Genomic DNA, 21,378 nt, shown 5'->3' on the forward strand with positions numbered 1-21,378 from the left:
AGGAGGCAAAAACAGGGATGGAAGTTCGCTCTAATTATGGTTGAAAGCCAAACACCTTGCAATACCCATATCATTTTATACAATTAGTGAATAAACAAGTTCTTACTACCTTTCTCCTTGAGTGATGTTTTGTCCTAATACCCTCAGGTGATCATTAGTATGCCTTAAGTAAGGTGTTCTTAATTAAAGCCATTCGTGCTTATGGTAAATAAAAATGTGTTTGAGCTTCCAACATGATGAGTTTCACTTCAGAGACCCGCAGGCTCAGCCAATATTTTCATATGCTACCTATAACCTTTCACAACAGAAATATGATCCAGGTACTGGTTCGTTAACTCTCTGATTGTCCTTCCTTACCGTGGTTATTAGCTGATGTTCTGTCTTACACTGTGACACATACGCAAGATTGAGAGTTTAAAAAGGAGCAGAATCACTGGAGCATAATGAATGGTGGAGTGTGTCTCTGCCTCTTTATGCAAATGAAACCAGTCCCTGACTTCCACAGGGAGAGCAACAAGTCACTGCCAGGCAGTTTTCCCACTGGGGCTCCTGTCTTGAAGGGAAAAAAGAAAGGAAACAGGTTTCTGTATGGTCAGCTCCTTGAGGGCACTTTTAGGGACACCAGTGCACTACTGATATCTTCCAGAAATAGTAACCTAGCGGGAACGCAAGCATCGACATTGAATACAAGTCAACCTGCTAGAAAATCTAGATCCCCATGAACCTCGTTCTCCCCACATGTATAAATAAATAATGAAAAAGAAAATAAATTTTCACTGTTTTAGAGACACATACTATATTTCATCAATTTTATTACACATTTTTCCTATTAGAAAAATTAGAGAGTATCTGACATCAAAGTGTCATTAATTGCCAGAGATGATGTTCTTTTCTTTCTTGCGGTTCATAAAAGAAAGGTGTGTCTTGGGAGTTCCCTTCATGGCTCAGCAGATAATGATCTTGACTAGGATCTATGAGGATGTGGGTTTGATCCCTGGCCTCACTCAGTGGGTTAAGGATCCAGCGTTGCCGTGAGCTGTGGTGTACGTGGAAGACACAGCTCAGATCTGGCATTGCTGTGGCTCTGGCATAGGCTGGCAGCTACAGCTCCGATTAGACCCCTAGCCTGGGAACCTCCCTATGCCACGGAAACGGCCCCAGAAAAGGCAAAAAGACAAAAAAACCTAAAAAACTCTGGTCTCAGTAGAGTACACAGGGCTACCTTCACTAGGAATGATTGTGATCTGAAGAGGTAAAAATACTGACAAAAGGAAGAATTCTGAGCTTGCATTGTTTCTGTGTGGTTGAGACTCAAAGGTAGAGCATGTATTGGTAATGCCGCTGATACCTGTTTCTGTTGGGGAATTTTTTGTAGCTGTGCCCCATAAAATCGGACGCATCATTGATGGAAGTCCAGCAGATCGCTGTGCAAAACTAAAGGTGGGAGACCGGATCTTAGCAGTGAACGGCCAGTCTATCATCAACATGCCTCACGCTGACATCGTGAAGCTCATCAAGGATGCGGGTCTTAGTGTCACCCTTCGCATCATTCCTCAGGAGGGTGAGTGCCTGAGCCAGGGTCCCGGAGCCCAACTGGCTGAGGACGGGGTGGTGTCAGAGCATCAGAAGTGGAAATTGTGATTTCCACTTTTGCAAAAATTCACACTCTGTTGCAACCCATATCCTGTTTACTCAATACAAGTTTCATTCAAAGATCAGGCTCTATGATGTTGTAGGTAACTAGTGTGAATCCCAAGGCACTGCGTGATTCAGTCATTCCCTTTGCTCCCAGGATTACAGTTTTTATGGGTCTATTAAGCCAATAGAGGTGATAGAGTTACACATCTGAGGGGGAAAAAATATTCATGTTAACAGTTAAGCTCTGGAGGATTCTTCAAAGTCAGATGGATTTTGAAAATCTTGAGGAAGTTTTGTGGTATAAAGAGAGCTCATTTAGAAAGTCTTGCATCTGATAAGAATTTTAAATTCCCACTTAGCCTTTGGAATTTCTCTGTACAAGGACTCCCCCCTGAGGCTTAAGAGGTAGTGAGCATCACAAGTCACAACTATGCCTTAAGGATCCACAATATGCTGAGCACTGATTAAGCATCAGTTAATTCCATTTCCAAACTCAATGGGTTCATTACTAGTTTGTAGTTGCTGATTCATCACTGGCATCTGGGAATTCAGTCTCTGGAGCTCACTGGACAGTGGACTGCAGTGTCTCACATGGAAAGTGAGAGGCTCACACACCTTGATCCCTCTGTTTTAGTCTCCTGATTTCTCCTGGGGACTATATAACAAACAGTCACCAAACAAATAGACTATATAACAAATAGCCACCTGACTTTTAATAGAAAACAGTGGTTCTCAACAGAGGTGATGTTGTCCCTTTGGGGACATTTGGCAATGTCCAGAGACACTTTTGGTTGTCATGATGGGGGTGGGGATGCTACTGGTGTCTAGTGGGTAGAGAAAAAGAATGCTGCTAAACATCCTACAGTGCATGGGACAGCCCACACAGTGAGGAATTGTCTGGCCCTAAGTGTCCATATGCTGAGGTTGAGAAGCCCTGTTACAAGCAAGAAGAAATTTTAAGGATGGAACTGAAGGGAGAAAATAACCCAGGGACTCTCCAAAACCCATATCTGAGTTGAGGAAGAAAGACAGAAAAAAATTAAAATAAAATAAAATGTGGGGTCAGAGCAAAGAAAAGGGAGAGTGGTTTATAAGGGAATGTTAATAGATCACCTCCTTTTTGTCACCCAATGACAACAACCACCACAAAGTAAGTGGCTATTTTTTAATCTGTTATGTGCATGCAACATTATGTATACAACATTCAATAAAAACTAGGCAAAACTGGTGACAAAAAAATCTGACTTGCTTCTCCCTCTTCCAGTCTGAAATGTCTCCTTTTTCCCAGTCTAAAATATGCTTTTATTCTAATACATAAAGGTAATTTCAGTTGAAAATTTGATACTATTACAAGAAAGACCACCAAGAAGCTGTTTTAACAAGGAACAACTTAAGAAGCTTCCTCTGAGCAGTATTCTTTTTTTCATTCTGGAGAACCATGGAATACAGAAGGTTATTAGGCAATAAGACTAACAAGGAACCAGAGAGAGAATTGTGAAAAGCATTTACTTCTATCACAGTGAATTCCTTATCCAAATTTTGGAATATGGGTAGGACTTCTCATTACAACCAAAAAGTAATGGCTGAAACATTTTCTCCCAGCAAGTAATACTGGAACAAATAGAATATATTTTAGCACGTACTCCTTTGAATTATTTTTTCGTAGTTTCAACCAATTTTTTATCCTAATCTTTTGTTCTGACAGAAGGACAAGAGATTCTGTTCATAACCTTGTTTGGCAACCTTACAATTAATGAAAGAATACTAATTCCAGGAGTGGTATTGGAACTTGCTAAATTTAAACTACTGTTTTAAAGCCTAACAGAAACTAGAGAAAATAAAAAAAAATATATAGAAAATTGGAGTTCCCATTGTGGCGCAGTGGTTAACGAATCTGATTAAGAACCATGAGGTTGCGGGTTTGATCCCTGGCCTTGCTCAGTGGGTTAAGGATCCAGCATTGCCATGAGCTGTGGTGTAGGTTGCAGACTCAGCTCGGATCCCGTGTTGCTGTGGCTCTGGCGTAGGCCAGCGGCTACGGCTCTGATTCGACCCCTAGCCTGGTAACCTCCATATGCCGCGGGAGCGGCCCAAGAAATGGCAAAAAGACAAAAAAGAAAGAAAGAAACTAGAGGAACTAAAGTCTTGCGTCATGGAGGAAGCAGAGGAACCACCTCTGTCCATTTCTTGCCCTTAAGCAAATGCCAACCTAACTGCATTTGCCTCTTTGGCTTCCCATTGCAGAGCTCAACAGCCCGGCCTCAGCACCCAGCTCAGAGAAGCAGAGCCCCATGGCCCAGCAGCACAGCCCCCTGGCCCAACAGAGTCCTCTGGCCCAGCCCAGCCCGGCCACCCCCAATAGTCCTGTCACTCAACCAGCTCCTCCTCAGCCACTTCAGCTGCAAGGACATGAAAATAGGTAAAGTGTCCTCTGGCTTATCTGATTCTGACAAGTGAGTTTCTGACAAGTGAGGGAAGTGGGGAGAGGGCGAGTTTCAGATAGGACAGAACACAGGCAGAAGAGAGGCTTTCATAAAGTAGAAATTGCCGTGTGCACCACTGTGTGATTTTGAGATATTGTGTGTTATGGTCTCATTAGCAAATACAAGTGTCTGTCCATCACAGTAAGAGCAGCTTTCCAGAGGAAACAATGCGTGATTGCAAATGAGTAGGAGTTAACTAGCTGGAGAGCACATTAATGGAGTCCAGACTGTGTAATATATACAATACATAATAGCATATGCAAAGGCCCTTTGGCAGGAGGGAGTGTGCAAGCATGAAGAAGGAAAACAAGGCCCACATTGTGGGGGGGAGTGGGGTGGGTGTATGGTTTAAGATGAAGCCAGTGAGGGTGCTGGGACCCACCCTAAAGCATATCATTGGCAGGTTAAAGATCTGGATCTTCATCTTGAGTGTAGTGAGAAGTCAATGGAGGGTTTTCAGCTGACAACTGATATCATCAAATTAGCTTTGCTTTGCTTTTTCTTTTTCTTTTTTTTCTTTTCTTCTTCTTCTTCTTTTTTTTTTTTTTTTTTAGTGGCCACACTTGTGGCATATGGATGTTCCCAGGCTAGGGGTCAAATCGGAGCTACAGCTGCTGGCCTGCACCTGCACCATAACTCAGCAAAACACCAGATCCTTAACCGACTGAGCAAGGCCAGGGATCTAACCCACATCCTCACAGACACTGTGTGGGGTTCTCCAACTGCTGAGCCCTGATAAGACCTCCCAGATTAGCTTTTCAAGATCTCTCAGTTGGCTGTTGAGAGAATAGCCTGGAGGGAGTCAGGATGGACGCAGTTAGAAATGGCCTCCATGCAGGTGGTAGCTCAGAGAGTAACAGTGGTGTGGAGAAAGGGAAGTGTTGAAAGATTTGTAGGCATTAACATATGTTGGCATTTTTACTGCATTTTACCTTATATCGACCTACCCACAGTCTAATGAGGCTCTCCCATTCCACATCACAAACTAATGTGAATAAGGCACCTTGAACCCCCAGAATAAAAGGATGCCATAGAAAAACAACACTGTCTTCTTATTGAGACTTCTGTGTAATGAGGAGCCGGGGTTAGATTGAGCCATTACAGAAAGAGATGAAGACATGTTCCCATATTGGGTTTATCTTTCAAAGGAGAAAAATAGAACAACACACGGGAACATCTCTGAAAACAAAACCCTTACTGGTCTTTTCCATTATCCTAATGTTTCCTGAACATCTGCTATCATCTCCTTCCTCCCATGTTGGTGAAGATGAAGTGGGACCTAGTTTTTTGAGTCCCAGAACTCTCCAGATTCATCACTTACACTATCGCAGAGCAAATATTTTCCCTGTGCCACAAGTGTTCTTTTTACAACGCCCTGTTTTCCCCAATTTGCTTTCATAGAAAAGTGAGTCTCTGTTGTCTTCAGCTGTTTATGGTTTTAATATAGTCCAGGGAAGACAAAAGACTAAATCCCATAAGGCAAATGATAAAGAGGCAAGAATTTAACAGTCCTTCAGAGGAATACATCCTGGTTGCCTCAGTAATAGGTCCCAGATGTGTTTGCTTTTGCTGTGAGTTTTTTCAACAGATTGCACTGGGGTCCCAGGATTCACTTTAGACTTCGGAAGGACTCCAGGCTCCAGAAGCTCTCAAGCCAGCTTCAGACTCTTGTTGGCTCTGTCACAGTCATTTCACCTCCCAGCTACAATTCCATCTTCCCTTTCCAGAGTTAGATTTTCCTGGAATGGGGCTCTTTCTTCTGGCGTTGGGGTGGGTTATCCCCTCCCTGGTAGGTAATAGTTCAGTGGGTAGAAGGACATTTGGGTGAGGCCTCTAGTCTGTCCCCATCAGCTACTAGTTAGTCACAACCAGTACTCAGCCCATATCACAGAAGCAACAGCTTTTGGATGTTTTCTTTTGCCTAACTGCTGGAGAAAATATTTCCTAACTTTGGAATTAACAATTGACCTGATTCAGGAGTTCCCATCATGGCGCAGCAGAAATGAACCTGACTAGTATCCATGAGGTTGCGGGTTTGATCCCTGGCCTCGCTCAGTGGGTTAAGGATCTGGTGTTGCCATGAGCTGTGATCCTGCATTGCTGTGGCTGTAGTGTAGATCGGCAGCTATAGCTCCAATTTGACACCTAGGCTGGGAACTTCAATATGCCTCAGGTGTGGCTCAAAAAAACAAAACAAAACAAACAGTAACAACATAAACCAATTGACCTTATCCAAATTTTTTTTTTTTTTGGTCTTTTTAGGGCCACACACACAGCATATGGAGTTTCCCAGTCTAGGGGTCAAATCAGAGCTGTAGGTGCCAGCCTACAAGACAGCCACAGCAACTCGGGATCTGAGCCAAGTCTATAACCTACACCATAGCTCATGGCTCAACTCACAGAGCGAAGCCACAGATCAAACCCACATCCTTATGGATACTAGTCAGGTTTGTTACCACTGAGCCACAAAAGGAACTCCAACCTGATCCAAATTTTTATAAATCACCAATATATTTGCCCAGAGTTCTTAGCACTTTTTGCTTCAGGAATATTAAATGCCTGGAAAGTGATCCCTCCAATTCTAGGGCCCTTTTCCTGACACTCAGGTTTCCTGGCTTAACTTTTTGATTATTAGTAGGAGGCTCTTTTCCATATGATGAAGAGACTCCATAATCTTACAGAAATGGGAACCATGTTTCTAGATGCATTTAAAAATGGTCATGGTATCAGAAAGAAACTCTTTGCCTTTTTCTAGATCAGGCTACAGATGTCTCCAAGACAGCTTTTATGCCAAGCACACAGTAGGAATTTCCTAGTAGTTCATTTGTACAAGAAGTGCCCACCTACATGTCAAATTGAACCAGTTTCCATGTTAAAGTGGGATAAAATGAAATGACAATCTGCTTGCAAATATTAATCCTACAAGTTAGAATGAGTGAGTATTTTATCCTATCTTATGTTCTCTTGAATTGGCTTCTTCCTAACACCCTGCACACCTCCACCTGTTTCTCTCTTTTAATATCCTTTCGGTGTGTGCTCAGGAAACAAAATAATTTTAATATGAACATAAGCAAAACACCATTCAAGGAGAAACATTTATTGGAAACAATAAAGAGCCATCATATAAGATATTCAAAAACTAAGTATAAATAGCAGAGTTCACCTTCCCCAGCAAAAGCAATCAGGATTTGATGTATTTTATATAGGAAGGACAGTGGAAAGCACTGGAAATGGACTTCTTTCACAGGCTCTGTATACTCGATGCTAAAGACTAGAAGCCATTCTTGAAAGGCCTACATGAGGCAAAATCCCACCATAAGACCCCCTACCACACAGGTAGCATTTCTTGGTTCTGGAACTTGTTCATACTCTAAAATTCTGCTAGAATTTACCACTAGAAATCTGGTTTTATCATCTTTACAGTCTCTAATAATGGAATTAAACATTTAGAATAGATAAGCAATAAGGTCCTACTGTACAGCACAGGGAACTATATCCAGTCTCTTGAGACAGAACATGATGGGAGATAGTATGAGAAAAAGAATATGTGTGCATGTATGACTGGGTCACCATGCTGTGCAAGAATTTGACACAACACTGTAAATCACCTCTACTCTTATAAAATAAAAATAATGGAATTAATAGCAACAAAAGTTATACTCACATACAACCTACAAAGGGTTATCCTTTCATAAGGAAAGGAACTTTTAAGAGTCTGAGTGTTTTGTTTTTTTTTCATAATCCTGAGTTGTCCTTAAAATAAAGTGTTTCACAAATTCGAAGTAACAACTTTCGCCCTAACAAATGTATCCTTCACTTAAAGGTTAGCAACACTTATAAAAATTAAGCATGTGTTTTTTATTAAAGAATTCCTTAGTGTACAGTTCATTGCAAAAGCCTGGCCCTTGGCATTGGTATCAAATGAAATACTGGAATGCAGGCTTAGATGACGCCTGTTACAAGTGAGGACTGTCCCTGTTTCTAGGCTCTGAGGAGCTTCTTAACATTCCACCCTCTTTTGTGTCACTGACACATCTGGCTGGAAATGGAGCATGTAATGGATATTTCACACAAACACCACACAGATAGTGAAAACAAAGTGACTGTGCTATAATATAAAACAATGTAACATCTAAAACCACTAAGCAAACAATTTTTAGAATGGAATGGACACACATTGGCAAATGTCACCCAGTCTAATTCCCTTTGTTTAATTCATGCATTTGCATAGTTAAGCATCTTATTCAAAGTATATTTTTAAAAATTCCGTTCTTGGCACGTACACTCTGAGTAGGTGAGTGGACAACTTGCTGAAGTATAAAGCAAAGCCTAGATTGTGCATCTCACAAAAGAAATGTGTCACTTTTGCAAGTTGAGTAGCAAATGGAAACTACTCAAAGCATTATTAAAATAACTACATTACTAACCCAGTTCCAAAACTCCAAAATAAATATATCTATTGCTATATACTGTTATTAGTGTGCCCTCACCAAATTTTAGATTACACTAATGGAAATTGTTCAGATGAGTTATTCTTTAAAATATTTAAGACTAATCAGACCATAAAATGGTTTAAAAAAAAAAATCTAGACTTAGGTGGTGAGGTAAAAATTCTACTGGTTTCGAACCTATTCTCCTGACACATTTGAGTTTTTCCTTTTTGCTAAATATTTTCTCAAATCCTCAAATCCTCCCTGTTAACTTTAAATGTAATTATTATTATGGAGCCTACACTGTGGCTCAATGGGATTGGTGGTGTATTGGTCGATCGGGTTCGATCCCAGCCTGGCACAATGTGTTAAGGATCCAGTGTTGCCGTAGCTGTGCCTCAGGTCTCAACTTTGGCTCAGATCTGACCCCTGGCCCAGGAGCTCCACATGCAGTCAAACCTGGAGAAAAATATATTGTTATTACATAGAATGTAATTTTTAATTGACCTATATCTCTGAGTAGTTCATTATACAGATATTGTCATGGCAATAGGCAATGAACTATAGAGTTAAGTAGCTTCTATACCAGGGTGATGATTTTTTAGTTTATCTTACTAACGATCCCATAATGGTAGGCATTAGCCATTTTAGCCCTTTTTTGAAACCTGGGAATCCCTCGGTTTAGAGCAATTGGGATTCTCAAAGCAGAACTAAACAACTAGTTTTGGTCTCTGTGTTATTAGTAACTAGAAACAAGAGATAATATCTTGAAACAAGAACAAGACAAATGTTAGACTTAAACATTTTTGCCTTCCCTTCCATCTAATGACCATGATAGTATCTGATACTAATCCTGAGAGCTATAGCCTACTATTTAAAGCTCTGTATAATGTTTCTACTTTAAGTCATGGCCCCATGACTTTATGCCTGATTTGTAGTTGGTGATTATACCTTCCTGTCACTCCTTTAACCTCTGTAAGATATTCAGAAAACCCCAAGCTAACAGGTTAAAATAGCCTTTAATTATATATTTTTACAGTATCTAAAGATCACTGCAAGCATGTTTTCATGAAGCAATGAATGCTGTGTGTGTGGAGAGAGAAAGAGAGAGAGGAAAGAGAGAGAAAAGAGATAGAAGTTGAGAGAGTTGGTTTCCCGACATCAGGACAGACTGTTATTTGGGGATAAATGTGTAAGTCCCTAGATTTACTGCAGCTGCAGTTTTTAAATGGCCAGAGTGAAAGAGGATGTCCATAAATCCCTTTCCACAAGGCTCTGGTTGACCATCACTTTTACCTTGATTTCTTAAGGAGCCAAATGACAAGCATACAAAATGGCATTTGTCAAAGATTTTTAAATGATATCATTTATTGAATCATTCAATAAAATCATTCAATAAAAATCATTTATTGAATCTTCTCATAATTCTGAATATGCAGAAGGACCGTGAAGTGTGGCCTACACAGGCCTGGAGGCCCTGTGACCATTCGAACCGCCTTAGAATGCTGAGGTACCAAAGCAAATCCCTTTTCCATTCATTTAGTTACAGGTCAGAAGTAAAGGCAAGGCAAGATGTGAAACCAGACATCCGACAGCCTCCATTCACGGACTACAGGCAGCCCCCACTGGACTACAGGCAGCCTCCAGGAGGGGACTACCCACAACCCCCGCCCTTGGACTACAGGCAGCCTCCCCTGCTGGACTACAGGCAGCACTCCCCCGACACCAGGCAGTTCCCTCTGTCAGACTACAGGCAGCCCCAGGTATGAAAAAGACTCCATCACACTTCACTTTTCTAATCAGCAAACCTATCATTCCCCCCTACACACACACACACACAAACACACCTAACTTTGGTACATTTATTTATGCTGCTCAACAGCAGTGAGTGAGAAAACTCAAAGCAGAGATAATATCACTCAAGCCTGTATGCAATTATTACATCCTTCCCAAGTAAACTGATAAATGACAACATCAGCTACCCAGCAGCTCTTTCAATGACCAAGGAAACTGTTCTGATCTCCTCAAACTTTTGGAAGCTCGTCTTGCATTTTGCTAGATGGAGAAGTCAGATTACTCCCTCTTCCAACATCACACGTCAGTTGCGACACATGAACGTGAGCGAGAAGGAGAGCGGAGGGACTGGCCACAGAAGCGTCTCTGATAGTAACTATTTGTTCCATTTTCTCCCTAACCTTCAAAGGATTTTGATTATTTCACTGTGGACATGGAGAAAGGTGCCAAAGGATTTGGATTCAGCATCCGTGGAGGAAGGGAATACAAAATGGATTTGTACGTGTTGAGACTGGCAGAAGATGGGCCAGCGATAAGGAATGGAAGGATGAGGGTAAGGATGGTCTCTTTTTATAGAATCGCATGATTCTGAGAGAGAACCCCATTGTGGTGTTGGAAGAGTGCCGAAGCCTGCTCTTAGGCAAACTGACTTGGTGTAGATGTTGCCTTCGTTCCATTTCGTGATCTAGTTTTCTAAAGGTTTGCTCAAACATAGTCTTAAGAATTCTCTCTCATTTTCCTGCTTATAGCTTCTAATTGACAATATGGTGTTTTATATACATAATATATATGATATTATACTATATATATAAATACATGTGTGTGTATGTATATATTTCTCTAAAAAAGCAAACTAAAGAAAATCGACAAAGTAAAGAAATCTAAGAAATCACTTGAAACAGAAGCATGGCTCGATCATTTTTTTGTGTGGTTTGAGGATTCAGTTTTCATCTGAGATGGACTCTTGAAATTTATTTTTAGTTTTATGCCTTTTTCTTCTCATGGCTTTATGTTTCTTCGGAAATATCTCTTTTGAGTTGGCTGTTCTTTGCCTTTGATCTTGGGCAGAAAGAAGCAGGAGAAAGGGGGACAAGGCTTCTTGGGTACATGCTGTCCTTAAAAATGAGAGCAACCAAAAGTGTTCCAATAGAGTGTAAGTTAAGGGTGGAATCTTTTAATGTAATGGTTACTTTAATGATCTGGTTGATGCATGAATGATTCTTCATCTAGCAATACAAAACAGAACTTGATTTAAAAAAAGGTAGAACATTAGTCTCTCTCTACATATACAATGTCATCTAGAAAGCATGTCGTAAAGGTTAGTATTATTATAAATAAGATGTAGAATGCATTCCTGTCCTTTCTCCTTGCTCTTTAAGTTTAATACAGAAAGGCTGTGGTTCTCGGGTTCCAGAGCCTCAGATTCTTTTGCAGAGCTTCACCAACCAATTGCTCCCAGACAATGGAATGACTCTGTTGTTCCTACTGCCAAGTCTGCAATTGCTATGGCCTCCTTTCCAAGTCAGTGAGTCATCCTCCGTACTAAAGTAGAAAGTCTGTGTGGGTCTATTTTTCTCCCTCCCTTCACAATCCTTTGACATCTGGGAAGTATCCAAGTTGGGATCGGAACCCAGGCAAGGCTGACACCAGAGAATGACAGCCTTTCCCTGATCCAACACCAACCTTCTCTTACTCCTTTCACATGTGCTTTTAGGATAGGTCTCTGCATGGTTTCTTGGCTCCCAGCTTCCCTATAAACAGAAGGGCACTTTCTTATCATGCTGCGAAACTAACTCACAGTGGTTTTACAAGTAGTGAAACAAAATTAATCTTCGCAGTGCAGGTGAAAACTACACTGCACAGAAGCCGGGAGTGAGATGACCAGAGCCTTGTGAGAGAGGACAGCCTCCCCCCTCTGCTGGTGGACTTCAGAGGTGTGGGTTCCAAACTGTCGCCACATTTTTAAATAAATCGTCTTAGTGGCTGCTCAACATTTTCCATTCTCCTGAAGTATAAAAGCCTAAATATAGAAGTACTCTTACATAAAAAGAGTACTCTTTCTTCCAGAATTTAAGCCAGAGCAGTAATTCTCACTGTGGTCCCTGGCATCAGCATCCTCTGGGAACATGTTACAAACATGAAACAAATGAACCCATCCACACAACAGAGACAGACCCACTGACATAGAAAATAGACTTGTGGTTGCCAAGGGGGAGGCAGGAGGGAGTGTGTGATGGACAGGGAGTTTGAGGTTAGTAGAGGCCAACCACTGAATTTAGAGTAGACGAACAGTGAGGTCTTACTATACAGCCCAAAGAACTATATCCAGTCCCTTGGGATAGATCATGGTGGAAGATAATATGAGAAAAAGAATGTATATATATGGGGTCACTATACTGTACAGCAGAAATTGACACTGCACTGTAAATCAACTATACTTTTTTTTTTTTTTTGTCATTTTTGGCCACTCTATGGCATATGGAGCGCCAGGGCCAGGGATCAGATCAGTCCCACAGTCACAACCTAAGCTGCAGCTGTGGCAACACCGGATCCCTAATCCACTGTGCTAGGCCAGGGATCGAACCTGCATCCCAGCGGCTCCCAAGATGCCACCAATCCCATTGAACCTCAGCGGGAGCGCCTCAACTGTACTTTAATAAATTTTTTTAAATGCAAATTTTCAAGTCCCATCACAGACTTGCTGAATCAGAAAGCACCCCTAGGAATTCAGCCATTAGGCTGTGTTTGTGGGACCCACCTCCAGGTGAATCTGGTACCAGCTGCAGTATGAGAACCAGCTAGAGGGAAGCTGTCATGACACAGGTGGGCTGTGTACAGCCCAGACTTTGTTCACTAGCCCCTAGAATCTTTTCCAGGGAGTTTTCCATCCTGTTCCAGTGGTTTACCTCAGGTCCTTAAATCCATGTAAACACAGATTTAGAATTCTGTAGGCGGGTGCTCAATTTTATGAAAGATGCTTTTTCTTCTGGCAGGTGATAAAAATGAGTCCTCTACCTGGGTTTCAGAAAATGGTATTTTCACTTCTTGTCAAAGATTATAAAAATAAGCAATATTTCATCATTTTCCATGGCATTTTTATAAAGCAACATATTCTTTCTGTGTACAAGCTGTCCAAAAGGAGTTATTATGGACAGTTTTAGATATCATGGATGTTTATTTTGGACTACTATATATATATATTTCTAGCATTTAATTCTCAAAGAAAACAAGCCGTTTGAGAGTCACAGAAATTCTGTGGATCAGATTTTACTGGTTGCTCTGATCTTTAAAATAAGGCTAGGAGAGTGTCAGTCGTGGCTCAGTGGAAATGAATCTGAGTAGCATCCATGAGGACACAGGTTCAATCCCTAGCCTTGCTCAGTAGGTTAAGGATCCAGCACTGTCATAAGCTGTGATGTAGGTCATAGACGTGGCTCAGATCCTGCATTGCTGTGGCTGTGGTGTAGGCCAGCAGCTGTAACTCCGATTCGACCCCTAACCTGGGATCCTCCATATGCGACAGGCGAGGCCCTAAAATCAAGACAAAAAATAAAAAATAAAATAAAATAAGTAAAATAAAATAAAATAAAGCTAGGGATGGGTGGAAGACTTTTTTCTGCTTTTGTGTGTTATATTTAATATTGAGATGTTTGAGGTTTTTCTTACTCATGGATTCTTGTAGCACCAACGGAGAACTTGTCTAGGGTGATAAATTCCAGGTCAGAGAAAGGAAGTACTTCATCATGTGAGTTCAAAGGTGCTTGTATTAGCCACTGTCTGAATTAGATAAAGACTTTGTATCTATATAAATATCAACAGGTGTTCTTGATCATAGCACATAATCAATTCAGGTCTTGTTTTCATGTTTATTATCAAATTTAATCATTTAAAGCTAATCTTTTCTACTTTCATTAGTACTTACTAATTAGCAATAACCTTTACTTCACAGATGTGTTTAAATTATTTCAACAAGGACTGAAATAGATTAATATTTGCATGACTCAGTGGTTTGATTACCTTAAACTAATGCATCAACTGGATAACATATAGGTTACCAGTTTGGGAATTTAGCAATTAAAGTAATTAGGAACCCATTTTTCATCTTACTGTAAAATTCCCCCTTGATACCGTTGGTGCCCAGATACATATAGATCCTAAATATTTGTGCAGCTGATGCTTATAAGGCAGCTGTTCACTCCACGGGTATTATGGCTTGGTTTGTAAAGTTCCAAGACTTCTGAGAAAAGTAAATGAACTAGACATTTCACAGGCTATATTAAAAATAAGCTCAGGAAGAAGAGAAGCTAGCATCAGGGTCTTCCCAGCCTTTAAAATACTCAGAGACATTTCTCCTAGTTAATTGTGATTCTTTCACTTTCACTGTTAATGCATTATTGCCTCTATGCCCAAACGAAATACATACTTCATGATCAAGTAAGTTTAGAAAACACTGTGTAGTGTTTTTTGTTTCGTTCTGTTTTGGTTTTTTTCTTTTCATGATCAGAAACAGAAGAGAAAAGCCAGGAGAAGGTCTGGTAACAACAGGACGTCTTAGATTAAAATAAAAACAATAAGATGACCTGACTCAGAATGACTACAGGAGAGCTAGGTGATTCTGAAAAATCATTTTACATAACAGTTAATGAGTTACTGTGCCCGTGGATTAGGGCTGTAAGTAATGCTACTTTTGAACACTGATTTAGTGCACCAGATATTAACCTCTGAACCTGAGACTTTTCCTGGGTATTCCATGTTAGTCTTGGCTGTAGGACAGTGGTGGTATGTGCCTGCTTAATGGTACAAGACTTTGCTAAGATTACAGAGAAAACCAGGTATAGCAGGTGTCAGAAGAGGTGGCTAACACAGGTGTAAAAACATTCCTCTCTTGGGAGTTCCCGTCGTGGCGCAGTGGTTAACGAATCCGACTAGGAACCATGAGGTTGCGGGTTCGGTCCCTGCCCTTGCTCGGCGGGTTAACGATCCGGCGTTGCCGTGAGCTGTGGTGTAGGTTGCAGACGCGGCTCGGATCCCGCGTTGCTGTGGCTCTGGTGTAGGCCGGTGGCTACAGCTCCGATTCGACCCCTAGCCTGGGAACCTCCATATGCCTTGGGAGCGGCCCAAGAAATAGCAAAAAAAAAAAAAAAAAAAAAAAGACAAAAAAAAAACCATTCCTCTCACACTGAGGAATCTAAGAAATGTTGGCATTGATATGTATTTTTAAAACATGTCCTTGGGCATCCATGTGATATCCTAGTCATCCAAGAGAAATTCCAGTGATCGTCCCACCTCAGGGGTTCTTTCATGGATCTGGTGAGAGGCAGGTAGACATACCCCAAAAGTCAGTCCCAGCGAATGATTTCACTCTAGCCTTTCTGGGCACTTGCAGCAGAGAGAATGATCTTAGCAGAGATCTTTGGCAAATTAGACTGTCCGACTTTCAAATTGATTAATAAATACTCCCATGGAACATTAATTTTTTTTTCCTCATCAGAAAGCATTGTATGTTTACTCACTTTTTTAAAAAATAAATACTTCCTTTCTACTGGATGAAATAAGAGTCAGATTGGGCAAGTATCCTAATAGTACTTTTCCTGATAAGGTATCCTGAAAAGGTCAGTGGGTTCCCTCAAAATACGAGAACATGGAGTTCCCTGGGGGCCTAGCTGTTAAGGATTCAGCGTCTTTACTGCTGTGTCTCAGGCTCAAGCCCTGGCCCAGGAATTTCTGTATGCTGCAGGCACAGCCAAAAATGTATATACATGAACATACCAATAGCAAACCATAATCAGAAAGTAGTGGGGGAGAAGTTCCCACTGTGGCTCAGCAGGTTAAGAACCCAACATGGTCTGCATGAGAATACAGATTCAATCCCTGGCCTCACTCAATGGGTTAAAGATCTGGCGTTATCACTGCTGTGTGCAGGTTCCATCCCTGGCTCTGGAACTTATGCATGCCACAGGTGAATCCGAAAGGAAAAAAAAAAAAAAGATAGTAGTGGGGAAAATAATGACTCCTTCTGAGGGTCAGATTTACAAGCCAAGTCTAGAGAGAGGGGAGAGGATAAAAAAATCTTTTTCAGATGACCCATTCGATGCTTATTTTAAAAAAGAGGTTCAGAGTTCCCTTTGTGGCTCAGTGGTTAATGAACCTGACTAGGATCCATGAGGATGAAGTTCAATCCCTGGCCTCACTCAGTGGGTTAAGGTTCTGATCCAGCATTGCCATTAGCTGTGGTGTAGGTCGCAGATGTGGCTTGGGTCTTGCGTTTTGGTGCTGTGGTGTAGGCTAGCAGCTGTAGCTCCAATTCAGCCCCTAGCCTGGAAACTTCCATATGCTGCAGGTGTGGCCCTAAAAAGCAAATAAAAATAAAAATTAAATTAAATTTAAATTAAATTAAAAAGAGATTCTACAACCCCCTTTATCAGAAACATATGAAAGTAAATGAATTTAAAGATTTACTAAAAATATAGCTATTTTGATCCCTTCTAAACCCTCAACCATACTCTCAACCTCCAAAATAAGCAAACACGATGCATTTGTTTTATTAAACTTAGAAACCTTAATTCACGTTGTTGAAGCTCAGTGTCTATAAAATAGGAAGAATTATAACTACTAAATAGAGTTGTTGGGAGGTTTGAGCAGTTTTTCAAGCAGTGGTATTGATTTTCCTTATTAAGACAAAGGAGTAAGCCATTAATTTGTGAGTGACTGATGATATTGAGAGGCATTTAGATATTAAGATATGTCATAAAACAGAACTTAAATAGAATAGTGAAGTTAGAATAAATATGGAATATACACCAAGAAAAACTATGTGAAACATAATTACTTGAAATGTTCACTTTATTGGAAAAAAGTAGAGCAGTTCCTATTGTGGCTCAGTGGGTTTAGTACCCAACTATTATCCATGAGGATGCAGGTTTGATTCCTAGCCTTGCTCAGTAGGTTAAGGATCCGGTGTTTCTGTGACCTGTGGTGCAGGTCGCAGACATGGCTCAGGTCTGGCATTGCTATGGCTGTGGCCTAGGCCAGCAGCTGCAGCTCCAGTCCGACCCCTAGCCTGGATATTTCCATGTGCTGCAGATGCGGCCCTAAAAAGACAAAAAAAAAATAGATAGTAGAAAGTCTTGACTTTAATTACTACCTAGTTTTTCAACATCAATTAATCGTGATATATTAAAAGTTAAAGAGACAAGACATAAAACAACCTAAATGTCCATTGATAGATGAATGGATTAAGATGTAGTGCATATATGCAATCAAATACTACTCATCCATCAAAAAGGACAAAATAATGCCATTTGCAGCAGTGTGGATGCAACTAGAGATTCTCAAACTAAGTAAAGTAATTCAGAAAGAAAAAGACAGATACCATATGATATCACTTATCTGTGGAATCTAAAATATGGCAAAAATGATCCTGTCTGCAAAACAGAGACAGATCATGACCTTGGAGAGCAGAATTGCAGGTTGCCAGTGGGAAGGGGGAAGGGAGCGGGATGGATGGGAAAGTTGGGGTTGGTGGATGCAAACTGTTACGTTGGGAATGGATGGGCAGTGGGCTCATACTGTACAGCACAGGGAACTGTGGATGACTGGTGACTTTGCTGTACAACAGAAATTGAAGAAACATTGTAAATAACGATAATAAAAATAAAATAAAAGCACACTATAAGAAAGTTAAAGAGACAAAACAAAACGCAGTCTGTAAATGCAGAGACTGGGGGGGGTGGGAAATAGTAACATAATTGTCATGTCTGATTGCTTTTCTTTAGTCATTCAAGAAGCCTAATATCTGAAGAGAAACATGAATGATATTCAGATTTCAAGGAAAAGTACTAGAAAATCTTAATGGATCTGTTTTACGCAGAAGCCTGTTTTTCAAGTTTGTAAAGTAGTCTAATAAAGTTGGAAGGAATAAAATTTTCATAAATGATGAATAAATCTCTGGTACAAAGCCTTAGGGACACAATCTAATTAAAAATTGAAAATAAATAGAAAACACAGGCAAAGAATAATGAACATATGAAGTAATTTACTGGTGAAGCCCAGTGAAGCAGGGAGTCTAAGAAATCAGAAGACTCTTGGATAGAAGGGATAGTTGTTCTAAAAGTCCTTCCACAAAAACCTGAGAGTCAAGTTAAAAGACATTTGAGGAGTTTTTGTTGTGGCACAGTGGAAGCAAATCCGACTAGTATCCATGAGGACGCAGGTTCAATCCCTGGCCTTTGTGAGCTGTGGCATAGGTCGCAGATGGAGTTCGGATCCCATGTGGCTGTGGCTGTGGCATGGACCAGTGGCTACAGCTCCAATTCAACCCCTAGCCTGGTAACCTCCATATGCAGCGGGTGTAGCCCTAAAAGGACAAAAAAAAAAAAAAATTGAAAGGAGATCAAATTTGATCTTGAAAAGGTAAATTATTTTCCTGTTTCCACACAAGTGTAATATATTCCCCATTTCCATACAATATATTTTTATTTTAAAGAAAGAACATCATTCTAAAGTCCATCACCTTAATAGCTGGGTAGCAGCTGTCTGCATACTTCACATCATATAAACTTATTTTTAAATGGTTTGTCTTCTGCCTGAAACTCATATGATGCAAAAGTCAGTCTGCAGTGGGCTTTGGAATCACCTGTAACATTTTGTAAGACTGAACAATGTGTAAAAAAGATACTGCTTATCCATTTCTTTCTTTCTTTTTTTTTTAATGAAAAGCTGTTTCCCTGATGACAGCTTCTTTTGAATTTGTCACCTCTCCTTCCACAGTCCAGGCATGACTAGCCTGTGACTACAAAATAAAAGTATTCTATTTTATATTGTTCTTACTAAACATAAAACCATTTTGAAGAATATTTCTAACATATATATATAATAGTATAAAAACTAACAATGACTCAAGCACTCCTGAACCCTTGGTCCAGTTTGAAAAAAAAAAATCTCCAATTTCAATGATTCCATTCTCCTCCCACTTTGCAGCTGCTGGAGGTAACCAGCACCCTGAATACTGCCATTCCTTCTAGTTTTATCACATATTTGTACCTCACTCTATCACTTAGCTTTGCATACTTGGTGAACTTTATGTAAATGAATCATCCTGGACATATCCTTCTCTGCAGTTTTCTTTTTAGACTTTATATTCAGAACACTCATTCAAGTTGACGCATGAAGATGTAAATTATTTCATTGTATGAATATGCTGCAATCTATTTTAGTTATCTATGGAGAGTTGAGTTTTTCCCTATTAATGGACATTTGGGTTGTTCTCAGTTTTTTGCAACCAATACAATCCTTGTACATGTTTCCTGCTGCACATATGCAGGAATTTCTCTGGACGAGACTATATGCCTGGGAGAACATATAGTTAACTAAATAACATGGAAGTGTTTTCTTTGGTGGTTGTACAAATTTATACTCATACCACCAATGTAAAAGTGTACATGTGTAGTATACTTACTACACAGCCTCAGAAAACTTGTATTTCAGGCTTTTAAATTCTTATTCTGGAGTTAGAAAATGATATATTGTTTGAATGTGCATTTCTTGATTACAAATAATCTTTACCATCTTTTCTTGGGTTTGTTGGGGTTTCATATTTTCTTGTAAATAAAGATGCTTATTCATATCTTTTCCCCATTTTCTGTTGAAGTGTCCCTTTTCAAATTGATTATAGAAATGTTTATATGTTCCTGGTGATAGTATTTCATCAATTGATGTGTTGCACATACCTTACCCCAGTTTATGGCTTGTAGTTTCACTTTCTGTAGGATGCTCTTTGATAAACAGAAAGTTTTATTTTAGTGTAATTGACTTAATCAGCCTTTTCCTTTATAGTTTCTGTTTTCTGTATCATCTTTGGAAAATCATTTCCTAACTTATTTTCTTAAAGAACTCTTACATCTTCTTGTATAAGTTTTATAGTTTTTGCTTTTCATATCTAAGTCTTCAATCACCTAGAATTGATTTCTCTGTATAGTAAAAGGAAGAATCCAATTTCAGTTTTTCCATATGGATAACCACCTGTCACAGCATTATTTATTTGATAGCCTCTCGTTTCCTCATGTTCTGCAGTGACAGCTCCATGATAAATACAATTTCTATAGATGCAATGGTCTGTTCAGAGATTTTTTAGATACTGTTCTACTGGGTGTATTTGTCTACTCTACCTTTTAATAAGTTTTGAATTTTGGAGTTCCCTTGTGGCACAGCAGGTTAAGGATCTGGTATTGTCACTGAATTGGCTCGTGTATATGCTGTGGCGTGGGTTCAATACCTGGCCTGGCAACTTCCACATGCCACAGATCTGGCCAAAAAATAAAAATAAAAAATAAGCCTTGAGTTTTGACGGAGAAACTGTTCATCTCCTCATCCCCAGACATCTTAATTCTTCAGGAATGTTTGAATGCTTTTAGGCCTTTGCCCTTCCATGTAAAATTTTAGAAGTTGCTTTTCCTATTAGGACATTTATTGGAATTCCTTGAAATCCGTAAGTAAATGTGGGAAATTTTACATGTTTATAATATTGAGTCTCTCTATCAGTGAACATGATATAGTCCATTTGTTTATGTTTTCTGCAAACTGCTTAAATAAAGTTTCATAGTTTTTCCCGCAACATACTTATAAATATTTTGCTAGATTGATTTTAGGCCTTTGCATGTTTTACTTTTGCTCCTGTATTTTAGTGTAATATTAAAATTAAATGTGTTACCAGTGAAAGGAAAGACAGTTGACTTCTATATATTGATCAGTGATACCATTCAAAATTACTAAACTCTCTTATTAATTCAAATAATTTATCTATATCTACCTCTGAATTTTCTACATAGATAATCACATTTAATGAGAGTTCTGTCTTCCTCTTAAATCCTTTTATATCTTTTTCTTATTTAACTGCATTTACTGGACTTTCAGTATGATGCCGAATAGTGCCGAATAGAAGTGGTCAAAGCAAGCAGTGTTTTATCTCTAATCTTAAAGGGAATGCTTTCACCTTAAACATAATGTTTACTGAGTTTATATAGATAACCTTTATC

The 21,378-nt window shown here is 39.8% G+C and overlaps 1 protein-coding gene across 1 annotated transcript in view; it reads left to right on the forward strand.

The window, feature by feature from the left end:
* MAGI2 (membrane associated guanylate kinase, WW and PDZ domain containing 2) overlaps positions 1-21,378 on the forward strand; it is a 1,320,860-nt gene that overhangs the window by 1,200,110 nt on the left and 99,372 nt on the right. Inside the window, exons 16-19 of the mRNA XM_047751755.1 lie at positions 1,376-1,561; positions 3,883-4,057; positions 10,095-10,314; positions 10,755-10,898. Coding sequence (XP_047607711.1) covers positions 1,376-1,561; positions 3,883-4,057; positions 10,095-10,314; positions 10,755-10,898 — 725 coding nt within the window. The remainder of the gene's footprint in view (positions 1-1,375; positions 1,562-3,882; positions 4,058-10,094; positions 10,315-10,754; positions 10,899-21,378) is intronic.

The sequence above is a fragment of the Phacochoerus africanus genome, chromosome 11, assembly GCF_016906955.1.
Source record: "Phacochoerus africanus isolate WHEZ1 chromosome 11, ROS_Pafr_v1, whole genome shotgun sequence".
NCBI classification, from domain to species: domain Eukaryota; kingdom Metazoa; phylum Chordata; class Mammalia; order Artiodactyla; family Suidae; genus Phacochoerus; species Phacochoerus africanus.